This window comes from Camellia sinensis, chromosome 5 (assembly GCF_055761805.1).
Source record: "Camellia sinensis isolate YWXY chromosome 5, ASM5576180v1, whole genome shotgun sequence".
NCBI lineage: Eukaryota > Viridiplantae > Streptophyta > Magnoliopsida > Ericales > Theaceae > Camellia > Camellia sinensis.
Window position 1 is genome coordinate 145,460,321 of NC_138965.1, and position 21,361 is coordinate 145,481,681.

The 21,361-nt window shown below is 32.3% G+C and overlaps 1 protein-coding gene across 4 annotated transcripts; it reads left to right on the forward strand.

The window, feature by feature from the left end:
- The first annotated feature begins 1,723 nt into the window (after positions 1-1,723).
- LOC114309955 (cysteine synthase) lies at positions 1,724-13,247 on the forward strand. Of its 4 annotated transcripts, none has more exons than XM_082867834.1 (11): positions 1,724-1,941; positions 3,960-4,016; positions 4,109-4,218; positions 4,385-4,442; positions 4,746-5,009; positions 5,128-5,265; positions 5,382-5,433; positions 11,558-11,637; positions 11,836-11,895; positions 12,153-12,233; positions 12,945-13,247. In XM_082867834.1, exons 2-11 carry the CDS (start codon positions 3,978-3,980, stop codon positions 13,032-13,034), a joined length of 972 nt encoding a protein of 323 aa, XP_082723960.1. In that variant the 5' UTR covers positions 1,724-1,941; positions 3,960-3,977; the 3' UTR covers positions 13,035-13,247. The 4 variants fall into 4 exon arrangements, with proteins under 4 accessions (XP_082723960.1, XP_082723962.1, XP_082723961.1 ...); XM_082867836.1 differs by having other exon boundaries at positions 1,760-2,501; XM_082867835.1 differs by having other exon boundaries at positions 1,861-2,065.
- Positions 13,248-21,361: the final 8,114 nt, after the last annotated feature.

The window sequence follows — 21,361 nt, forward strand, 5'->3', positions numbered from 1 at the left end:
GGGTATCAGTCCAAATCTGGCCAAGGTTCTCACTCTGCTGCTATTGCCTCTGAGGGTTCTTCTACTCACCACTCCACTGATTCCGCTACTCCTTTATTCTCTATGGATGATGTTGAGTCCATCATCCAACAGGTGCTTGCCAAATCTGGTACTCCTCCCTTTACTGCTCTTTCAGTAACTTTAGGTAATTCTCCCTGATATTTTGATTCCGCATGCTGTAATCATATAACTTCTGATTCACTATGTTTTCTTCTATATCATCATCATTTTCTGTCCCCATCATACACACTGCCGATGGTTCTTAGATAACTGTCCGTCACACTGGTCACATTGCTACTTCTACTGTGTCTCTTTCTGATGCTTATCACATTCCTGCTCTTTACTTGAACCTTATCTTTGTTGGTCAGTTATGTGAACTTGGTCTAACCGTTACTTTTTCTGCTAATGGTTATTTGATGCAAGACCCTCAGACGAAACAGATCCTTGGGATAGGCTATAGCATGGACGTCAGTTTGAGCTTACCCATCTTTGCATTCTTCACAAATCATCTACTGCTGCTGTCCACACATCATCTACTGCTGCTCCCATTGCTTCCTCTGCTGCATCTACTTATGCCTTGTCTTCTTTACAGCTTTGGTATTGTTGCTTAGCACATGTCTCTTTCAGTCGTTTGAAAACTTTAGTTTCTAGTGATTAGTTAGGTCATGTCTGTCTTGAAGATGTCGATTGTTTATCTTGTCAAATTGTTAAACAACTTGCTTTATCTTTTAATAATAGTACTTTTATGTTTGCTGCCCCTTTTGATCTTGTGCATTCAAATATTTGGGAACCTTTCCCCACACCGACCATGGGAGGGTCAAGATATTTTGTAATTTTTGTTGATGATTTTTCTTGTTATACTTGGTTTTTTCTTCTCAAAAATCGATCTGAACTTAAACTGATTTATTATGATTTATCTGCCATAATCCACACTCAGTTTTCTCGTACTATTAAAATCTTTTGTTCTCATAATGCTAAATAGTACTTGGATTCTAAATTTTGATCTTTCGTTCGGGCTAATGGTACACTATCTCATCGTTTCGTGCAGGCATGTCCCAATAAAATGAACGAGCCAAAAGAAAACACCGTTGTTATATCCTAGACACTGGCCCCGTTTGGTAGAGCTGTGGGAAAGTAATTATAACTTATAGTTTAATAGCTTATAACTTATAACTGTGAATATAAGCTGATTTTTGACTTATAAATTAAGTTTCTCCTCCCCCACTCAAAGAATAAGTTAATTTTTGACTTACAAAAAGGTATAAGTTGTATTATTAAGCTGAACCAAACACATCAAAATAACTTAAATTAAACTAAAAATTGAAATAAATTAGAAATAAACCTTACCAAAACAGGGCCACTCCGGGGCTCTTCTCATCTCATCTTTTTGTCCGGAACAATTTTGGAAGGAAGCTACCTCACTGCATCCATACCATAAATTGTCTACCTCCACCTGTCATAATAGCTAACACTTAAATAAAAAACAACAATGATTCATCCCACTAAAAACACCACCACTAATAGCACTAATGCATTAAAAAAGTAAAAAAAAAAAAAAAAAACACAACTCCAAGACCAAAACATCACATCATTAATGGCGAGACCCACTGCCACCTAATTAGTGGGAGCACTAATTAGTGCTCCCAAGCATTTTTCAATAAAAAATTGCCCGCCAAGCCAACTTGAGAATTAAAAATAGGGAGCAACTGCGAATGGTCCTACTCTCATGATCTGACCAACACCTATCTCTCTCTCTATATCTTTCGGCCGATTCAGACCTATACGATCTATATCTATATGTATATGCAACTCTTATCTGTATATACACTCTGTAGATACAACTATATACATACACGAAGTCAAAGGTTGCAGATTGGGAGTGAAAAGTGACACTCTATTCATGTCTGTGTTATTTGTCATTTGACTTCAATAAATTAGTGATTCGTTTGTTGATGTAGAGTTGTTTCAGTTTCTGTTTTCTTTCTATTTCTTTCTTTCTTTTTTTGTTGGTTGTTTCCATATCTGGGTATATATTGCTTTCCTTTCAGCTTTTGTTTTTGTGATATTTGAATGGAATTATGAGAAAATGTTAGCTTCTTTCTAGTAGTCTAAATGATTTCACTACTTGGTTGAAATCTATTATGGTTTATTGGAAATAAATTAGTGATTCGTTTGTTTTTGTTTGTTGATGTATAGTTGTTTCACTTTCTGTTTTTTTTGTTTTCTTGTTTTGGGTTTTTCCATATCTGGTAAAGTATATTTTGCCTTCCTTTTAGTTTTAATTTTTGTGTTTTTGTGATTTTTGAATGGAATTATGAGAAAATGTTAGCTCCTCTCTAATAGTCTAAGGCTGTGTTTGGTTGATGTATTTGGGTAGGGATTTGAAAAGAGAAAGGGAAAAACTGTGTGAAAGGTGTATAAAATGTAGAAATCTGCTTCATTGGAGTGTTTGTAAGATTTGGGTATGTGAAACTTCTCATACTTTGATGTTAATTCTACGACTTTCATTTTCTTTTTAATTAGTAATCTTGTGAAATATGACCTTTGTTTTAAACCAAAGTTATGCTGTTTTAGCATTCTTGGAGCATATTTGGGTATCCAGAGTTATACCGTGTTTGCTGTTAAGTAATTGTTTTATTAAAAAAATAACAATAAAAAATCTGTATAGCGCAACATATCAAGAGTTCCAGTATTTCAACTTAATTTGCCATATTTCCATAAATATTGAGTTGTGGTAAATTATTTGAAGATCTGTATTGTTTAGTTTTTCTCCCCAATATGATTTGTCTATTTAAGCCACGTCGGGGTAAAGTTTTCTTTGATAACTTTTATTAATCTATTCAATATTTTAGGAAAACTGTTGCTTTGTAAGAAACGTATTGAAGGGAACAATATGACTTAGACCATGTTTAGATAAACATTATGAATTTGGGTAGAGATTTGGAAATGAAAAGGAAAAGGTGGGGGAAATGTGAATGAAATATGAGCTTAGTTTTTTCTCCACTTCTCTTGTCTTTTCCTCTTCCTTTACTTTTTCAAATCCTTATCCAAATTCATGATTCAAGCACAGCCTTAAGGTTGATTGTTTCACTCTTGGAAATTTAAGGTAGCTTGGCATTGGAAGAATTCATCTTGGCAATACCAACATTCTCTATTCCAAACTGGTTATCGTTGGTTTTGCAATTAGGCATGGGCTGATCGATATTCCTATCCTTTGGCTGTGGTGTTATAGATGCTCATATTGTTAGCAATGTCAGACTTGTTTCCGTAGTTGGAGTTTTGAAGGTAAAAAAATTAGTGGTTTAAATCCTCAGGCAGTTAATGACATGGCCGATAGCCAAAACATGGCAATCTCATTAGAGCATTTAAAAATTAAAAGGTCAATATATGCTCGTGTCTTTGGGTTGCGTCCTTGTTCAGTTTGGGGATGGTTTATACTGTTATGAACTGTTCTTTATGTGCTACTTTTTATTTAATTTTTATAAAAAACTTTGTCTGTGTCTGCATTGGTTTCTTTTCTTGGTTGATAGATTCAAACAAACTGGATAGAAGTTCATGTTTAATTGGATCTCAGGGGCTTTGTCGAATACCAGCTTTTCTAACTATCTAGTTGGGCTCATTCTTATGCCTTTTGAAATGAAAAAATTGGCCATGATTTTAATACTTGCTTTTGATCTGACTACATTTTTTTCTTTCTAGAATCTAATCTACCATGAACTTATTCCAGTTGTATATAGGACCATCTCTGGATTTCCTGAAGTTGCATCATTTCGTTTTTATTTTGTTGAATTGTATTTTTGGAATCAACCATGAGTACATTTTTTTCTTTTTAGAATCTACCATGAGCTTATTCCAATTTTTGCTATCTCTGTCTCTTTTCATTTGCTTGAACCTATTTCTGTTTCTTTTTCTTCATACAGTAATTTAAAAGAAAAATTATGGAAGACAAGTGTGCAATTGCAAAAGATGTTACTGAGGCAAGTTTTTTCATCATCCGACAAACTTTCTTACTGGTTCCATGTTTCCTTGATTTTAAGTCACTTTAGCAGCTTTGTTTCTTAATCTACAGCTGATAGGAAATACCCCAATGGTATATCTCAACAACATTGTGGATGGTTGTGTAGCCCGCGTTGCCGCCAAGTTGGAGATGATGGAACCCTGCTCTAGCGTGAAAGACAGGTAGTCTCTTCATTCTTTTCTTTCTCTTTTCAATTTTTTTCCCAGTTCTATTTGTTAGTTTAGCATTTTGTTTAGAACTGAGCTATGTTGCAATACTGAAAATATGGATGATTTTTTTTTCTTAAATATGCTAACGAACATGATTTTTATTTTTTTTGGCACATAGGATTGGGTATAGTATGATTCAAGATGCAGAAGAGAAGGGCCTGATTACCCCTGGGAAGGTTAATTGAATTCCTACTATTGGACATATTTTGATAAAATTGTTACATTTTATACTATTTTCATCAAATACTAGAGCAAATTATCTTAAGCTTTAAACCTTAAATACAATTCTAAAATAATCTTACCCTTCCGATATTTGAATAAGGTTTAGCGTAATTATATTGAAATTATGGTTGTGTTTCAAAAGCAACCAAGCTTTGCTGTCAAAACGTAGTTTTCATATGAATACTCTGAATTGTAAAACATTTTGAACCGAGACATTTTTGTTGGTTTTGATTATGCTAATTTAATGGTGGCTGAAGACGGTTCTCATTGAGGCTACCAGTGGTAATACTGGCATTGGCTTGGCATTCATTGCAGCTGCTAAGGGCTACAGGCTGATTCTAGTTATGCCATCTTCATATAGTATTGAGAGAAGGATTGTTCTCCGAGCTTTTGGAGCAGAGTTGTACATCTCAGATATAACAAAAGGTATTGCTGGGGTTTTCCAAAAGGCTGAAGAGTTAGTGGAAAGGACACCAAACGCCTTTTATATGAGGCAATTTGAAAATCCTGCCAACCCAAAGGTACTATTTGAATCAATATATTGTAATGGGGATACCTATCCCAATAAAAAAAAGGAAGAAAATCTTGTAACATGGATAGATGGTAGGAAATTTTGCTCATTAGTTTGTCATTCTATAGATTCATTATGAAACCACTGGACCAGAGATTTGGAAGGGCTCTGAAGAGAAAGTTGATGCCTTAGTTGCTGGGATAGGGACTGGGGGCACTGTCACCGGTGCAGGGCAGTTCCTCAAGCAGAAGAATCCACATATAAAGGTTTTTTTCCCCATTGTGTGTGTGTGTGTGTGTGTGAGAGAGAGAGAGAGAGAGAGAGAGAGTTTCTTGCATCTCATTCATGTTCTTTTTGTTGGTGTTCTTTTGTTTACATTTAGGTCTATGGAGTAGAACCATCTGAAAGTGCTGTTCTGAATGGAGGAAAACCTGGTTAGTCATGCTGTGTTATGTGCATTAATTTTGGTGCTATTATTTAGCTGATTTCTTTCCGTGCTTGTGTAACACTGGTTCCTCTATACTTGGCACATGCTACGTCATTTAATTTCATTTTATCAAAATTTTCATTTTTCATAGAACGTCTTTCTGTAGTCATTAGGTAACTATATCAAAATTATAACTTTCAAATGATAAAAAGTTAAAAAGAAAAAGAATTTAAATCCTTCATTTGGGAAGAAGCCAATCTGCTTCCACATGTATAAATGAGTTGGTACTATGACACTTTCTTTTAGAGTGCTAAGTGGGGGGAACATCAGTTCGCAGAGATTAATTTGAATTGTCATGAAATTTATCAATTAGCGTCATGTCAAGTTTCTAGGTGGTAGCATGTGTCCATGTATCATCAACAAGGTACCTAATCGGGAGAGAAGGGGAAGAAAGCAGAGCCTCTCTCTCTCTCTAGATTCTAGAGAGAGAAAGCTCCCCCCGGGGGTTATTCATGGTGGTGTGTTCTGGTGCAGTCCCGGCCAACTTGTTTAGCTCTTCCTCTCAATAATCTGAGTTGGAATGAGCATGTTTTCTGTGCGAGCTTAGTGTACACATTGTATTGACTTTTGACTATTGCTTTTAAGGGTATCTGGGCCAAGTTTGGGAAGATTAAAAAAGTGTACTTTTTGTCTTTTTGGACTAAAAAATTGAGGTTGAAAATATGGATGTTTGGGTTAACTTTTTGACTTTTTATTGAAAAATGTGTAATAAAAAATTGTAAAAATTGATTTGTAGGGAAAAATTTGAATTGGGAGTTGTGCAGCCCTAATTGTTGACTTTTGGTGAATAGTGTTAACTTTTTAACTTTTTGAGTAATTTTTTGACTTTTTGACTTTTTTTTAAGTCCCTAAACTGACCCTAATCTGAAAGTTCATTTGCTAGTGGGTTTTTAGATCGGTGATGATTTTCGAGGGCAATTGGTCGGAGGTAGTTGAGCACACAGATTGTTCTACGGTGATCTTCTTTTCCGTAGTTGGGTATCGGGTGTACTCCGTGGAAGTGGTTTCGCCGTTCATGGAGGTGTTTGTATTCCTTTCACTGTGGTGATTTTGCTGGGTGGTTAGTTCGCCGGCGGTGAGCTCGGTTTTCAATGGCTTATGGAGTTTGGAGGTTCTGGTGATGGTTCTGTCCTAGTATAGCCTCGCCGGAATTTTCTGGTTGTTTCCGGCACTATTTTACAGTGCTGGCAGCGTGTTCCCGGCGGTGGTATGGTGCTGTCTTCAAGTTTCTAGCGCGGACAGGTTGGTTTTAATTTTTTTTTGCCGCCGGAGATGTGTTTTTGTGTTGGTACGCTGGTCTCTGCACCTATGGCGGTCCTGTTGATCAGCGTGATGCCTGGTGGTCTACTAGCTTGCTGCCAGTGGTATTTATATCATCAGTGATATACTGGGTTGTGTTTACCGGCGATGGGTTACTGTTCCAGCGTCGGCTGTGTTGAGGATGTTGAGGCTCATCGCCGGGGTGGGTTTCACGCCATTGGCGAGTGGCCTTGTTTGTTGGTGACGCGTGGGTTATGTTTTCCTGCATTAAAAAATGACGATGGTATTGTGGAAAACAGTGGGCTGAATCAGCGGTTTTGCAGAGGTTCCGTGTAATGGGGGATTTGTCTGGGCTGAAGGTGATGTTTATATATATATATACTTGTTGTATAGAAAAATGCTTGGGAGCACTAATTAGTGCTCTCACTAATTAGGTGGCAGTGGGTCCCGTCATTAATGATGTGATGTTTTGGTCTTGGAGTTGTATTTTTTTTTTATTTTTTTTACTTTTTTAATGCATTAGTGCTATTAGTGGTGATGTTTTTAGTGGGATGAATCATTGTTGTTGTTGTATATATTTGCTTAGTGGTTAACGTGTGAGTCCAATTTTTTGGAGTAAGGATGTTCTAGGAGTTTTTTTTTAAAATTTTTTTTGAGTAGTGCATTATGTAATTGAAATTTAATGATAAGTTATTTTAATTTTTTAATATTAAATTTTAACAACACAATATATCATTTTAAAAAACTTTAAGAAAAAACACTTAAAGGATCTTGGTGATTTTTTGAGCATGCTGTGTGTTCTCTTTCTTGGGCCCACAAGTTTGTTTTGTTGGAGTAGCCGTTGAATTTGGTGGTAATATGATGTGAAGTGTGCGGTGTGGTGCCCATTTGATTTTTTTTGGGTTTGAAATCATTTCTGGGTTGTTTCACGTGGGTTGGATGATCATTAGTGTTGGGTTTTTTCTACAATGATTCATCTCGTTAAAAACATCACTACTAATAGCATTAATACATTAAAAAAAATAAAAAAAAATACAACTCTAAGATTAAAACATCACATTATTAATGATGGGATCTACTGCCACCTAATTAGTGAAAGCACTAATTAGTGCTCCTAAATATTTTTCTTTTTTCTAAGCCCCACTATATGGATTGATTTGTGGGCTATATGTAATGGGTTGGGCCTATTGTTTTTATTGTTGATCTACATGGGCTTGTGTTTGGTTGCATGAGCTTATTTTGGTGTGATTTCACACGGGGTGGGCCCACTGTTTCTATGGCAGGAAACTTTGTTGGTTTTAAATCGTCTGAGTTGTTTTGTTAAGTGGGCCACGACTTGTTTTAAGTGCTGATGTTAGCAGGCCATGATGTACTTCAACGATTATATATTTCGTGGGCCTTATGTTTTGCAACTACGTGTTTTTTTTTTTGTTATTAGGCCTCGTTTGGGAACACGTTAATTTAATAATTTTTTGGCTATTTGGTTAAAATATGAGCTAAAAAAAATTAGTATGTTTGGGATGACTTTTGGGTTTTTTACGAAAAGATGTGCAAAAAGTAAAGAAAAAAGAGAATCTTTGACTTTTTGGTATGGATTGTTGACTTTTTGGCTAATTTAGTAGCTTTTTTCCTTTTTGAAAAAAAAGAAGGATTCCCAAACGAGGCCTAAATTTATTTAGCCCATGGATTCTGCTGTCTACTATCTTGAGTCTTTTGTTATTTGGTTAATATCTGTACATATTCATGTGATTTGGCTTAGAGCAGTTCTCTTACCTGTTCTGGTGTGGAGTGAGAGGGACACCGCCATGGGGAATTGAGGTGTGGAATTTGCCATTGCTAGAACTAGGAGATGCATGGTGAGTTAATTGAATTTGATTGGCCCTTTTGTGTGGACAACATTTTGCATGGGCTATGCTTCTATGCTGTTGATAAATCCAAGTGGGTGAGTGGTTTTTTGTTTTGGTAATTTGTGGACCTATATGAGGTTTTATGGTATTTTGTTTCAACCATGGCGCAACAGTATATGTTTATTACAGCGGTTTATTGTGGTGTTTGATCACGTGATCTTCCTGTGACCTTATATGACGTTGGTATTGATCCATCTCTGCCAAGAGTGATTGGGGAGTCGCTGCTATGGGGAATGGTGGTTTAATGGCTAACTGAGTTAGGGGTTGGGAGATAAGCGGCCTACTGGTTTTTCTGGTTACCTCTTGTCTTCATGTGACCCATCCTGATTAATCGTACGCCACTCCTACCATGGAGTGAAGGGGACATTGCTGTGGGGATTGAGGCCTGTGGTCAACTTAGGAAGGGACTGGGGGATGTGGTGGTTATTCTCATGATGGGATCGTTGTCGACTTTGTCTGTTGTTGTGGTGGTTAATGTTTTGCACTAAACTTCTCAAGACCGTTGATTATGGTGATTGACTATGCAGGCTTCATGTGACTCAGCTAGATCTTTCATGGGATAGACATTTTCCTTCGTCATGGCTTTGGTTGAGTGGCTACGATGTCACGGCTATGAGAAGCGAGATGCTTATTGGATTCCATGTTTTCATCCGTGGTAGAGACTGGGAGCAAGCGGGGGCAGTTATCATTTTTCGATTGGTCTTGTTGGGTGTTTAGTTAGTTACATTTGTATTGTGTGTTTGTTTGTTATGTTTTATGAGTCTGTGGTGTGTTTTTGTTTTTTTGCCTAGATATCTACCCCAAGTTTCCATCTATTATCTCTGATGGTAGGGGTCACTTGGGGACAAAAAGGATATATGGGCAAAATGGGGTTCTTGTTTTTTTTTTTTTTTTTTTTTTTCTGTTGTTCTCCCGCTTTTGCGAGGGTGGTTTTTTGTTGTAGGATGTCCAGTGGTAGTTTTATGTTGCTTTTTTTGTAGTCATTTATTATTGGTTGTAGGGCGTACTTGGGGTATGCCCCTTGTAAACTTGTACATTTTACTGTCTTTATTTTATGACTTACTTACCCAAAAAACAAAACAAAAAAAGGTACCTAATCAGTCTAGTTTCTCTTTTTACTGTTTGTTCACACTGGTTAAGTTCTAAGCAAGCTGAGCTTTACCAATTATTTAACATTCCAATCTTTAGCAGCACTAAGCTTGGCACTAAGTTATTGAAAACAGGAGGCGTTTGTTTTGCAGCCATCACAACATGCCTCTCAATGGGCTTGCAAAAATATCTTTGTATAAGCAAATGTATGAGAACTTCAGAAAGTTTGTGGAGTATGATAGTTAAATATTGAAGATGCTTTTGTTCACCAATAGCCACAATTTAAAAAATGGAACTTCTAAATTTGTTTAGATCAACTTTTCAAATCGGATGTACAAATTATATTGTAGGGTTTCTTATATGAAAAATATAGAAGCAGCTAAGTTATATTGACGTGGATAGGTTTGTCAGCTACAGAGCTACTTCTAGGTGTTGGAGATGTCAAATTTCCAAACAGTAGAATGTGGGACATGAATGCATACTCATATTCCTGTATGCCCAGAAAAAGTAAAATGTCCTTGTAGGGTGTTTGATATAGGTTATTCCACTGAGCTTGATATAATGGAGGAAGCAGATTAAGGAAGTTTTTGCTGGGAATCTCTTCTGAACTAACATTTTGGATGTTATGCTGCTTTATATCAAATCCTACTGGGTACATTTCCAGCTGTAGAAATTTTGGAATTGTGCACATAACCATGTTGAGTTGTGTATCGTGCATACATTTTGAAGTGTTCATCTATCATCATACACCAGCACCATTCTTTGCCAAGCTAACAAATTGGATTGCATAGGCTCAAAAGAACACATCCGTTCTTGGTTAACCCATCTTGAACATGTTCATAAGGTGCTTACTTGATCATGAGTCAATTCCGAATGTGATTCAACCACACTACACTCACCCTCGCAAGTGCATTAGTGATGGCATAATAGAATCTAGCTTTTATTGCTTATGCCTTGGGCAATTCTTTTTTTTTTTCATTTATTTGTATGATGATGTACTTTCTGCCTTTCAGTATATATTACTATTTCTCTTTTAAAAAATGTATGTACTATTTCATATCACCACCTGTTACTTGAGTGGTTTCTCTTGCCACCCCCAGAGGGGAAGGTGCATGATTCGCTCTCATGGTTGAGAGTCGAGAAAATAGTAAATGTGTCTCACTAATAGAAAGAAAAGTTACCATCTCTGATGTGGAATGTGCATACATGGATAATTGTCTTTAGTATTTATTATTTTATTTATTTTTCTTTTTTAATTTTAGTTTAATTAAGAGTCTTCTTTTAGTTAGGAGTTTTATTAATATTTGCTTCATTTTCTGTAAGGATTTAGTTTCCTAAGTTAATTAAATTTTATTAGGAGTCTAGATTATGATTTAGTTTCCTATTTTGATTAGGTTTTCAAGCCTATATTTGGATTGTAATAGTTATTTTTGAATAATAAGGATTTAAGTGTTTTAGGTTGTGGCGATTGTGTTAGGGCTGTGGTCCTCTATTTCCTCCCCTCTCTTTCTTCTCTTTCTCTAAAGAGTTCTACATTAATAATTCTGTTTGGATGGAATTTTGTTTTTGACACACGTTTTCTTGGTAACTTGGTCAATCAATATTATTGGTAATGTTGTTCTTTTGTCATATCATGTGCAGTAGTGATTTTTTTCTTGTCTTTCTCAATTTTCTTTTTCTTGTGAATGTGATGTTTATTAACAATTAAAATTGACTTTTAAATTTATTTATTTTCTCTTGATCAAGCGGTTCTAATGGATAAATTTCTCTTACATTGTCGGTTTCGTAATGGGATGCTTTGCTTTCATGTTGAAGGTCCGCACATGATCCAAGGAATAGGTGCTGGTATCATCCCTAGTATTTTGGATGTCAACATTCTTGATGAAGTTGTTACAGTAAGCCTTGACGTTTTAACATTGGGCATTTAGTTTAATTGATATGTGAAATTTCTTGCTGGTGCTCACCCCGACTCCGAGCTCAATCCATTAAGCGGATATGTTGGAATTGGATCCTTAATCATATGTAGGGTATGAATTATGTTAACAAATTTCTTTTTTTTATTTATTAACCTCAGTGCTTTTGTAATGTTTCAGGTATCTAGTGAAGAATCTATTGAAACTGCTAAGCTTCTTGCACTGAAAGAAGGTTTGCTGGTATATGCCTCCTACTTAATCAAGATCACTTGTAACGGTCTCATATGCATTTCTATCACTGCATTCTTGTGGTTATCACTGATGTAGTTCCCAAATTCCTATCTGAATTAGGTATAGGAACACAGAAATTGATCATAAAATCAGAAACAAAATGTATATGGATAAGCAAGATTTTTTAGAATTGGCTGCTGCCTTGTCGTTGCTTGCCTTTGTAAGAATACAATTTTTGACCATGTTTTTGGAAACATGATTTGCAGGTAGGGATTTCATCAGGGGCTGCTGCTGCTGCTGCAATAAAGATAGCAAAGAGGCCAGAAAATGCCGGAAAACTCATTGTTGTAAGTTGCTGTGAATTGATCTTTTTTAATAACTACATCAGAATCCTTTGGTGATACTTCAGGCAACAACTAAGGTTTCGTTTGGATATATAAATTTTAAATGAAATGATTTGAGGTTAAATTTTACCCAGTGAGATGTGTATTAGTGCTTAAATAGTTTGACTGACAAATGAGTAAACTGGTTTAGGAGCATTTGTAATTTTAATCCTGATTTGGATCAATCTTGTTGGGAAATATGTTCTGCCAAAGGAAAGGAAAAGGTTACTTTCGGATCAGGGATAATAAATAAAATTGAAACAAGACAAAATTGGCATCACTGAAATGATCGAAACCATATTCATAGGCCGGTAAATTTTCTAGTTAGATCGAACTAGTGGAAGCAAATGGACAAAGGAATAGAGTGAGATCAAAGAAACTGGCAGACTGATCATTAAATAATTTCAAATAGGTGCAAATTTGGGCATCATCCGAAAATCTATTATCCCTTCTTTTTACTTCATGGAAAAAAGGGTATTACATGAATCTGATTTTTCTCAAGCCTAGTGTGTGTTTTGCATTTCTATAGAAAGACAGAACCGGAGGTTGTGATTAGTGGACAGCTAACTTTAGTATTATTAATCATATGAATGTTATTTTTTGCACTTTTCTTTTCTTTATTTTTTATTTTTTAAGAAACTACTGAAAATTTTCATATATTTTTCTTACTGTCAGGTTATTTTCCCAAGCTTTGGAGAGCGTTATCTGTCAACAATACTTTTTGACTCCATTAGGCATGAGGCAGAAAACATGGCTATTGAATGAGATTTATTTCTCCTTTCTGCTGAGCTTTTTTTTTATTATTAGTATTATTATTATTTTTTTTAACGAAAGTCGAGTTCTTTGGAATCATTTAAGAAATTTGGAAAGAATTTGGGTTTGTTAAAAAAAGAACAAATCTTGTATGCTGTTTCTGTACTTTTTGTATTGTCGTATGAACTGAATTTGTAACTAATTGATTGTTTTTCTTGCTGTTTCTGTACTTTGGGTGACATTATTGTTTGGCAGTGGCTTTGGTCCAGTCTAAGATCGAATTGGACCGTGCTGTTGGGTCCGTGGAGGCCTATCACAGGTCCCATTTTGATAATCCGAACCGTTCAATGTGTAGAACTCGTCGAGTACTATATGTCTGTAAAAAATCACGTTGATCGGATATCGATAGCTATGTGAACAAAACAGTTTTTTATCAACTGTTAATTTTTTCACCGTCTATTTTTTTTTATACAAAACTGATTTGATCACATAGATATTGATATCCGATCAACGTGATTTTTTACAAACATGTAGTACTTGATAAGTTCTACACATTGAACGGTTCAAATTATCAAATGGGCCAAAAAATGGTCCCATGGACTGAACTGGACGGGTCCAGTCTTTATCTCAACTTGAGACAAGCTGGACCCTTATTGTTTTTCTTGCTGGAATAACTCTAGAAAAGATTGATATAAATAAATCTTCAAGCTAGTTTTTCAAGCTTTTTTCCAATTTATCTTACAGTGACAACAATTTGTTCAAAATTGAAAAAAAGACCAAAACAATAAAATGTTTCTAACATTATTCTAAAAGAGATAGGAATTCATTAATTTGAAATGAAATATAAAATATAAACTAAAGTTCATAGATTGAAATGAGATAGGAATTCATTAATTCATTATAACCTCAAGTCATGAGGTTGAGCATTGGATTTGATTGAGACACGAATTCATTAATCCATAGTTTGAAATGAGATAGGCATTCATGAGGCTGAGCATTGAATTCATAAGCTGTACTCATCACAGTTTTTTTTTTTTTTTTTTTTGAATGTATTCACAGAGCAAGAGTAAAAAGAGGAAAAAGAACAAGCCAATAAACATAACAAGCCAATGTATTCACAGATTTTTTTCAATTGGTATCTCAATGCATTTTAAAGAGGAAAAATTCTATCAAAAAGTCACAATCTTTCAATAGTTCAATATGTCAATTTTTCTATGGGATTGAACCAATTACATATATACTTATAGCTTTTAAGACCCAAAAAGAAATAACCCAAACCCACTATATATATATATATATATGAGATTTATTCAAAGCAATATGCAACCAATAAAAACCCTAAACCATAGCGAATGTTTTACCTAAAACATAAGAGGAAGCAAACTCCAAGAATTCTATTATGTTTTGTGGTCCTCTACAGTTTATTTCTCAATCTGAAATTGAAAAAAAAAAAAAGAAACAGCATTCATATAATAGAAAATCAAGAGGAACAATAGAAAAGAAGGAAACTATATTTTAAATATGGGAAAATATGAAAGGAAAACAAAAAACAACAACAATTGCAAACATCACCCAAACAAAGACAGAAAAACAAATTCTATGTACATCAAATTGAAAACCAACAAACATCAACTCATAAGAAAATCAAGTGGAGAGGAAACACAACTCTTAGAAGCAAATAGAAAGCAGTAAGGGTGAGCATGGTTCAGTTTGATTCAGTTATAACCATCATCCATTTTTGCACATGAATAACATTGGAAGTATATAGTGTTACTAAAAAGTTCGTGTAGAAGTGAGTTGTGTGCTTTTAATAATAATAATAACAATAACAATAATAACAACAACAACAACAAATCAAAGGAAGAGCAAGAAATCCTGAACCACTTTCAGCAATCTAACAATTAGAAACTTGAGACTTGCAGGATCAAATTTGACCTAACACATATTTGCGACTAGCCTTGGATTTGGAGAATTGGGAATACAAATGATTATATACAAATACAGTTGCAAGAACAAAGCAACACAAATTAACAGATGAGAGAGAGAGAGAGAGAGAGAGAGAGAGAGAGAGAGAGAGAGAGAGAGAGTACCACATGAGGCCGTGGGTCGGGCGAGACGACGAGTAAGGGGAAAGACAAATATAAGATTTTTTAGGGTTTTTTTTTCCCCCCTATCATCAAGAAATTAAAAGGGGGCATATACTTTTACAAAAAAAATGGGTTTGAGAACGGAGATTTGAGAGTGAGAAGTCATAGAAAGACCTGATCAGAGTGGTGTTTGTGACAAAGGGTTCAAGAAAGAGGCAAGAAGAGCCAGATCGATGTGTATATATATATATATATATCTATATATAACATACAAAGGGCATGAAATCTTACATTTTTTGTGTTGATCAACGGAAAATAAGGGGAATAATTGACTGCGATCTTGGAGATGTGGAGGAGTTTGTCGGTCACCAGAGAGGAGAGAAGAGGAGAGGAGAGTGTTAGGGCAACTGAGAAGAGGGTATATATAATGGCAGTTTCGTAATTTCCTGAATTTTGGAGAGGTATTTAAGTCATTTCAGCCCCCTTTACCAGCTGTGCACATAAGTCATTTTTTATAAGCACCCCCTAAGTTGCTTTCCAAAATAAGCTGAAAATGACATAAATTAAGCTATAATCTGATGAATTAAGCTACACTAGATACAATATTTAGTTTAAATTAAGCTAAAAGTTGAAATAAATAGCTTTTAAGTTGTACCAAATAGGTTCTATTTATGGTTATGTCAAACATATTTTTAAATTATTAGTATGAAATATATGTAATTTTGAAAGAAAATGTTGACATTTCATAATTAAAGTAATAAAAATAATTATTTATTACATTTGTTCAAAATTTACTGAATAAATAAAATATATTATAACTAAAATCTAAATTGTTGTGGTTCTTCAATCAGCATTCTTACATTGTCAACATGATAGTTAGTATTATAATTGATGAACAACACATATATTATATATTTATAAAATGTTATACTTACATATAATATATATATATATTGTAAATGTATAAATATTCTTCAGACCAATCTATATTTAAAACAAAGGTTACACACGGTGTACAATCTAATTGATGTTGCATTGTCGGTATAAGTATGATAAATGAATAGACACAGTCTTGGCATGACGCAATATAATCTTTAATCATTCTAACTCTATTATCTTGTAAAATTTTGGAATTATAACATTGTGTTTGAAAAGGTAGGGAAAAATTATTTATAATAAATTGTATAGTTCCCTACCTTTGATCTCATATTCTTCAAATATGCTGGTTGACATCACAAGATAAACTCTACCCGTTTATCTTGAACAGTGAAATTTATTGAACCAATATTGTTTTTGACCACAATGTTAACATTGTATCTAATAAAAAAAAAAACACTTGTTAAAAGAAAATATTGTATTTAATAAAAAATTAAAACACTTATTAAGTTTGAATTATTATTGTACATAGCAATTATTTATGTAAAGGAAATTACCTCATTATATCATATACGCAGTGACGACAAATAATGTGACCATAATGATATTCAACTTTTTGATAGTAACTTTGGTACAAATCAATCCAAAGGTTGTCAACATCAATTTGTTCGATGTACCACGTATTCGAAAATATGAAACTTACAAAATATTTGAAAAAACATAAATTAATCTCTCTTTATAAACGAATATATATATACATATCGTTTAACATTCATTAATTGTGATAATAACTGTGTAGGTGTGTTTGAATGAAGATTATAACTTACAGACTTTGAAGATTGTGTTGGAATGAAAATTGTAACTGTGAAGTGTCAACCTTCTATCCTATAAAAAAAAGTTATTGTAATAAATCTGGAATGAATATTTAATAAATTATAAAGTATAAAATAAAAGCAGAAAAATAAAAATACACAAATATCTCTATTGGTACCCATTTATTTTTAACAGAAAAATAGAAGCACGCAAATAATCCTAGGCATAATATGGGTGATATGGTAGTTAGTATTTATATTGTGAAATAGAAGGTTAAATAATATATTACTTGACTCAATAAGTTTTTTAAAAACACAGAGATTGTCACAATTCACATAATTTTTCCCCCCTGATCATGTGATCGAAACAGAGTGTACAAAAATCCAATCACAAATTAAGTAAATTGATAGTTAAAAAATATTTTTTTTGTTCAAAAAACATAGTGAGTTAAAGACCCAATTACAATTTTTTTTTTTTTTTGCAAGACAACATACAATCTAATCATAAAAAAATATAGAGATTGTCACAACCCAAACAAATTTTTTTTTTCACATCATGTGATTGAAATGGAGTGTAAAAAACACAATCAGTTGATAGTTAAAAAACACAATCACAAATATAATGAGTTAAAAATCTAATCAAAAATTAATTACAAATTTTTTTAATTGATATTTTTAAAATACAAATTTTTTCTTTAAAAAACACAATGAGTTAAAAAATCTAATTAGTTTAAAAATATAATCACGATATTAAAAAATAAATGAAAAAATTACTTACAGACTTTGAAGATTATAACTGTGAAGGTGTCAATATTTTTCCCCAGATTCTATCCAACTATCTCTCTCCCAAACTTTCTCTTTATATAAAAAAGGCTGGGACAATAGGCTTAGAGTGAAGAAGGTTGTGGAAGTGAAGAAGGTTGCGCAAGCGAAGATTTTGAAAGGCTCAAATTAAATGATAAATTTAATTTTTTTTAAAAAAAAAAAAATTAAAAAATTAGGATAAGTCAAGAAGGCTGTGCAATATGATAAGTCAAGAAAGCTGGCAGTAGGGTTTAGGTTTTTAAATTTCGAAAAGGCTCAAACTAAATGGTGGCCAAATATATATATATATATATATTTTTTAAATAAAAAATTTATAAAATTAAGATTGAGATATTAGAGTTTTTTAAGATTTGTGAGTTATAAAACTCATTTTTCTTATATAATGTATAGATAGATAGATTGTGATTTTAACTTCTTTCAAGTGACTAGTATATTCTCACAATTATTAATCACGATAATAAGTTTACAGACACAAAACTAATCATAAAAAACAGAAGTGGAAAATTTGAGTGGCGAGTCCACCGTCTAATGTATATGAGCATAATTATTTTTTATGGTAATTGATCAAGTATCTTAATCATTCCAAAATTGTTTTGAGTAGATCAACATAATTGTTTCCTCCGATAGCTGAGGTGGGGATTATGGTAAAATAGTTACAATTTGATGCAACTTTTCACATATGATTATAGGATTAATAGTGTATTAAAGTATGAAAACAAGCGCTGTTGGGCTTGTGAACCGTTTGGGATTTGGGTTTAAATAGCAATGAGAACATTAATCAATAGAATGATTAACTAACTACTGTGCTACTAATTAGAAACAATTTTACTTTCCAAATTGATAAATGTTATTAATTTGCTTTTGATAAGTTGGTTTGGGATACAAGTAAAAAGTTAACTATTAGCTAAAAAAAAATTAAAAACTAACGAAGGCCAAGTTTGACATCTCTCAAAAAAGTCAAAAAGTTACTCAAAAAGTTAAAAAGTTATTACTATTCATCAAAAAAAATATTAAAAAATTAATTTTTCACACATCAATTCACACAGCCGTACAACTCATCAATTGACCCGTGAAGCTCTGTGCTGCATTTGAAAGGAAAAATTGCACAGTTTGGTGCAATTTTCACACACTGCTGTTCGGCCCATAGGGGCCCATCACGGGTCCCGTTTTGATAATCTAAACTGTTCAATGTGTAGAACTCGTCGAGTCTTATATGTCTGTAAAAAATCACATTGATCGAATATCGATAACTATATGATTAAATCATTTTTGTATAAAAAAATGGATGGTATTATAATTAACAATTGAAAAAAACACATCTGATCAGATAGCTATCGATATTCGATAAATGTGATTTTTTTATGCATATAGTTCTTGATGAGTTCTATGCATTAAACGGTTTAGATTATCAAAATGGGACCCGTGATGGCCCCTACGGGCTGAACAAAACCATTTAGTGCAATGCTTGAAAATTAGCCAATAATTTCTTAGCATCAATTCAACCCTCAGATTGTACGACTGTTGACTTTTCATTTTTAATATTCTCCTATACACTTCTTTATATAATTTTTTAATATACATTTTTTCATAAAAAATTAAAAAGTTAATCCAAACATTCATATTTTTTTCCTCAACTTTTTAGTCTAAAAAGATGAAAAGTACACTTATTTAAGACACTCCAAACAACTCCTAAATTATTTATAGTCAGTTAAAAAAGTCAATTGTCATATTACTTGTTTTCATTATTATTATTATTATTATTTTTTTTAACAGCTTTCTAAATGCATTAATTTAAAAAAAAAATAAAAATCTCAAACGGCTTATGCAGTCAAGTTCTCCACGAAATATAGAATTTAATATTGACAGTCGGAGGACTGTCAAAAACTCTTACCTCCACTACAACTGTCGTGGGAGTGTGAGTAAGAGTATGGTTAGATTATGAATAAAAATAAATTTAAAAAGTCAAAGCGATAAAGTAGGTTGGATGTTAAATTTATTAAAAGAAGGATTAATTATACTAATAGTTCTTATAGTTTGGGATTTGTGTGACTTTGATCTTTGACTTTTTAATTGTGACACTTTTGATCATGAATTTTGAATCTTATTCCAAATAAGGACAATTGAAAATATTATTAGATTTTTTAACTATAAAATCGTCAATTTGATAAAGTATAAACTAATTTGACAAAAATAAATGTCAAAAAAATATTTTTAATTTTTTTAAAATTCTTTTTATCTACCAATGATAAAATTATGTAAAATTAATAAAAATTGCATGATTAATTTTTTAAAATTAATTTTACATGATCATCATCCAAACACATAATAAAAATTAATTTGGTAAAAAAATAAATAAATATCTAAAAGATTTATCAATTTTACATAATTTTATTTCTAGTAGATAGAAATAATTTTTAAAAATTCAAAAATATTTGTTTGACATTTATTTTTGTCAAATTAATTTATATTTTATCAAATTGACAATTTTATCCTTGAAAAATCTAATTATATATTCAATTGCCCTTATTTAGAACAAGATTCAAAATTCAAGGTTAAATGTGTCACAATTGAAAAGTCAGGGACAAAGTGACACAAACTCCAAACTATAGGGACTATTTGTATAATTTACCCTTAAAAAAAAAATAAAATAAAAGTGAAATAAAAATAAATATAGAAACATTTACACACAAATTTTAATTTATAAACTTACATTATAATTTTTATCCCTTCCATGCGTTGAAGCCAATTTTCTAATCATAAAAAATTTTAAATGCCCAACGCTGCTTATGTTTTTTGAGTTTGAATTTTTACTTCAAAGTCAAACGTCATAAAATTTTGCATCATAATTTATTTATGTATTTATTTTAAATTTGTCTTACATTTCTTCCCGGGTGGGTACAAAATCCGGTATAAGATCACCTTCAATCGGTCAACAAAAAAAGCTGTAAAAAAAAATTTAATTAAATGTGGTCGACAAAAAAATTGATTAATTAATTTTTTTTGGATATTTTATTTTTTTTATTCATCTAATTAAATAGATTCTAATTAAATAGATTCTAAAAATAAAAATCTTAAAAAAATAAATAAAAAAAAAACTTAACAATTAAATAGAAAAAAAACTCAATCACTAAAAAAAGTAATCACAAACAACTCCTACATGTATATCAAGAGATTGTTTAGTTAGAAGGGAAAAAAAATACGAGATAAAATTAAAAAAATTAATTTTAATGAAATAGAAAAGACAATTTAGATGGTTAATTGCAAATTTTGCTTTAAGCTTATTAATTAAAAATAATTTAAAAAAATAAAAAATATCATTATCAGAAAATTAGAGCAAGAATATTTTACACGTATATTTTATAATTATCAATTTTTTAAACTTATAATCAATTTATAAAACATGTCCTTAAGTGCTAACAAACCGGACCATAATTTAACTTTAATAAATAAATAAATAAATAAAAAGTCTTATTAACAAGTATCTCTAGAACATAAGTAAATGACAAAATATTTGAAAAACAAAATACACTTTTAACCAATTTTGATGTACTTTTATTGAAGTCAATATACTTTTTAATATTTTTGTATATTTTCAATTTTTTTAATACAATTCTTAATATTAAACAATACACATAAGACATTTATCAGCATTTGTCATAAATAAATAATAAAAAACTACCACTCAATAATTCTATCAGGAACCGTGATTCAGAGCTCTAAACATTTTAAACAATTGACA

What these genes read in the sequence shown, in the direction of transcription:
- LOC114309955 (XM_082867834.1), top strand. Translation starts at nt 3,978, where the DNA reads ATGGAAGACAAGTGTGCAATTGCAAAAGATGTTACTGAG. An exon ending in TTGCAAAAGATGTTACTGAG is followed by an intron (nt 4,017 to 4,108) that starts GCAAGTTTTTTC and finishes CTTAATCTACAG; the next exon opens with CTGATAGGAAATACCCCAAT. An exon ending in AAAATCCTGCCAACCCAAAG is followed by an intron (nt 5,010 to 5,127) that starts GTACTATTTGAA and finishes GTCATTCTATAG; the next exon opens with ATTCATTATGAAACCACTGG.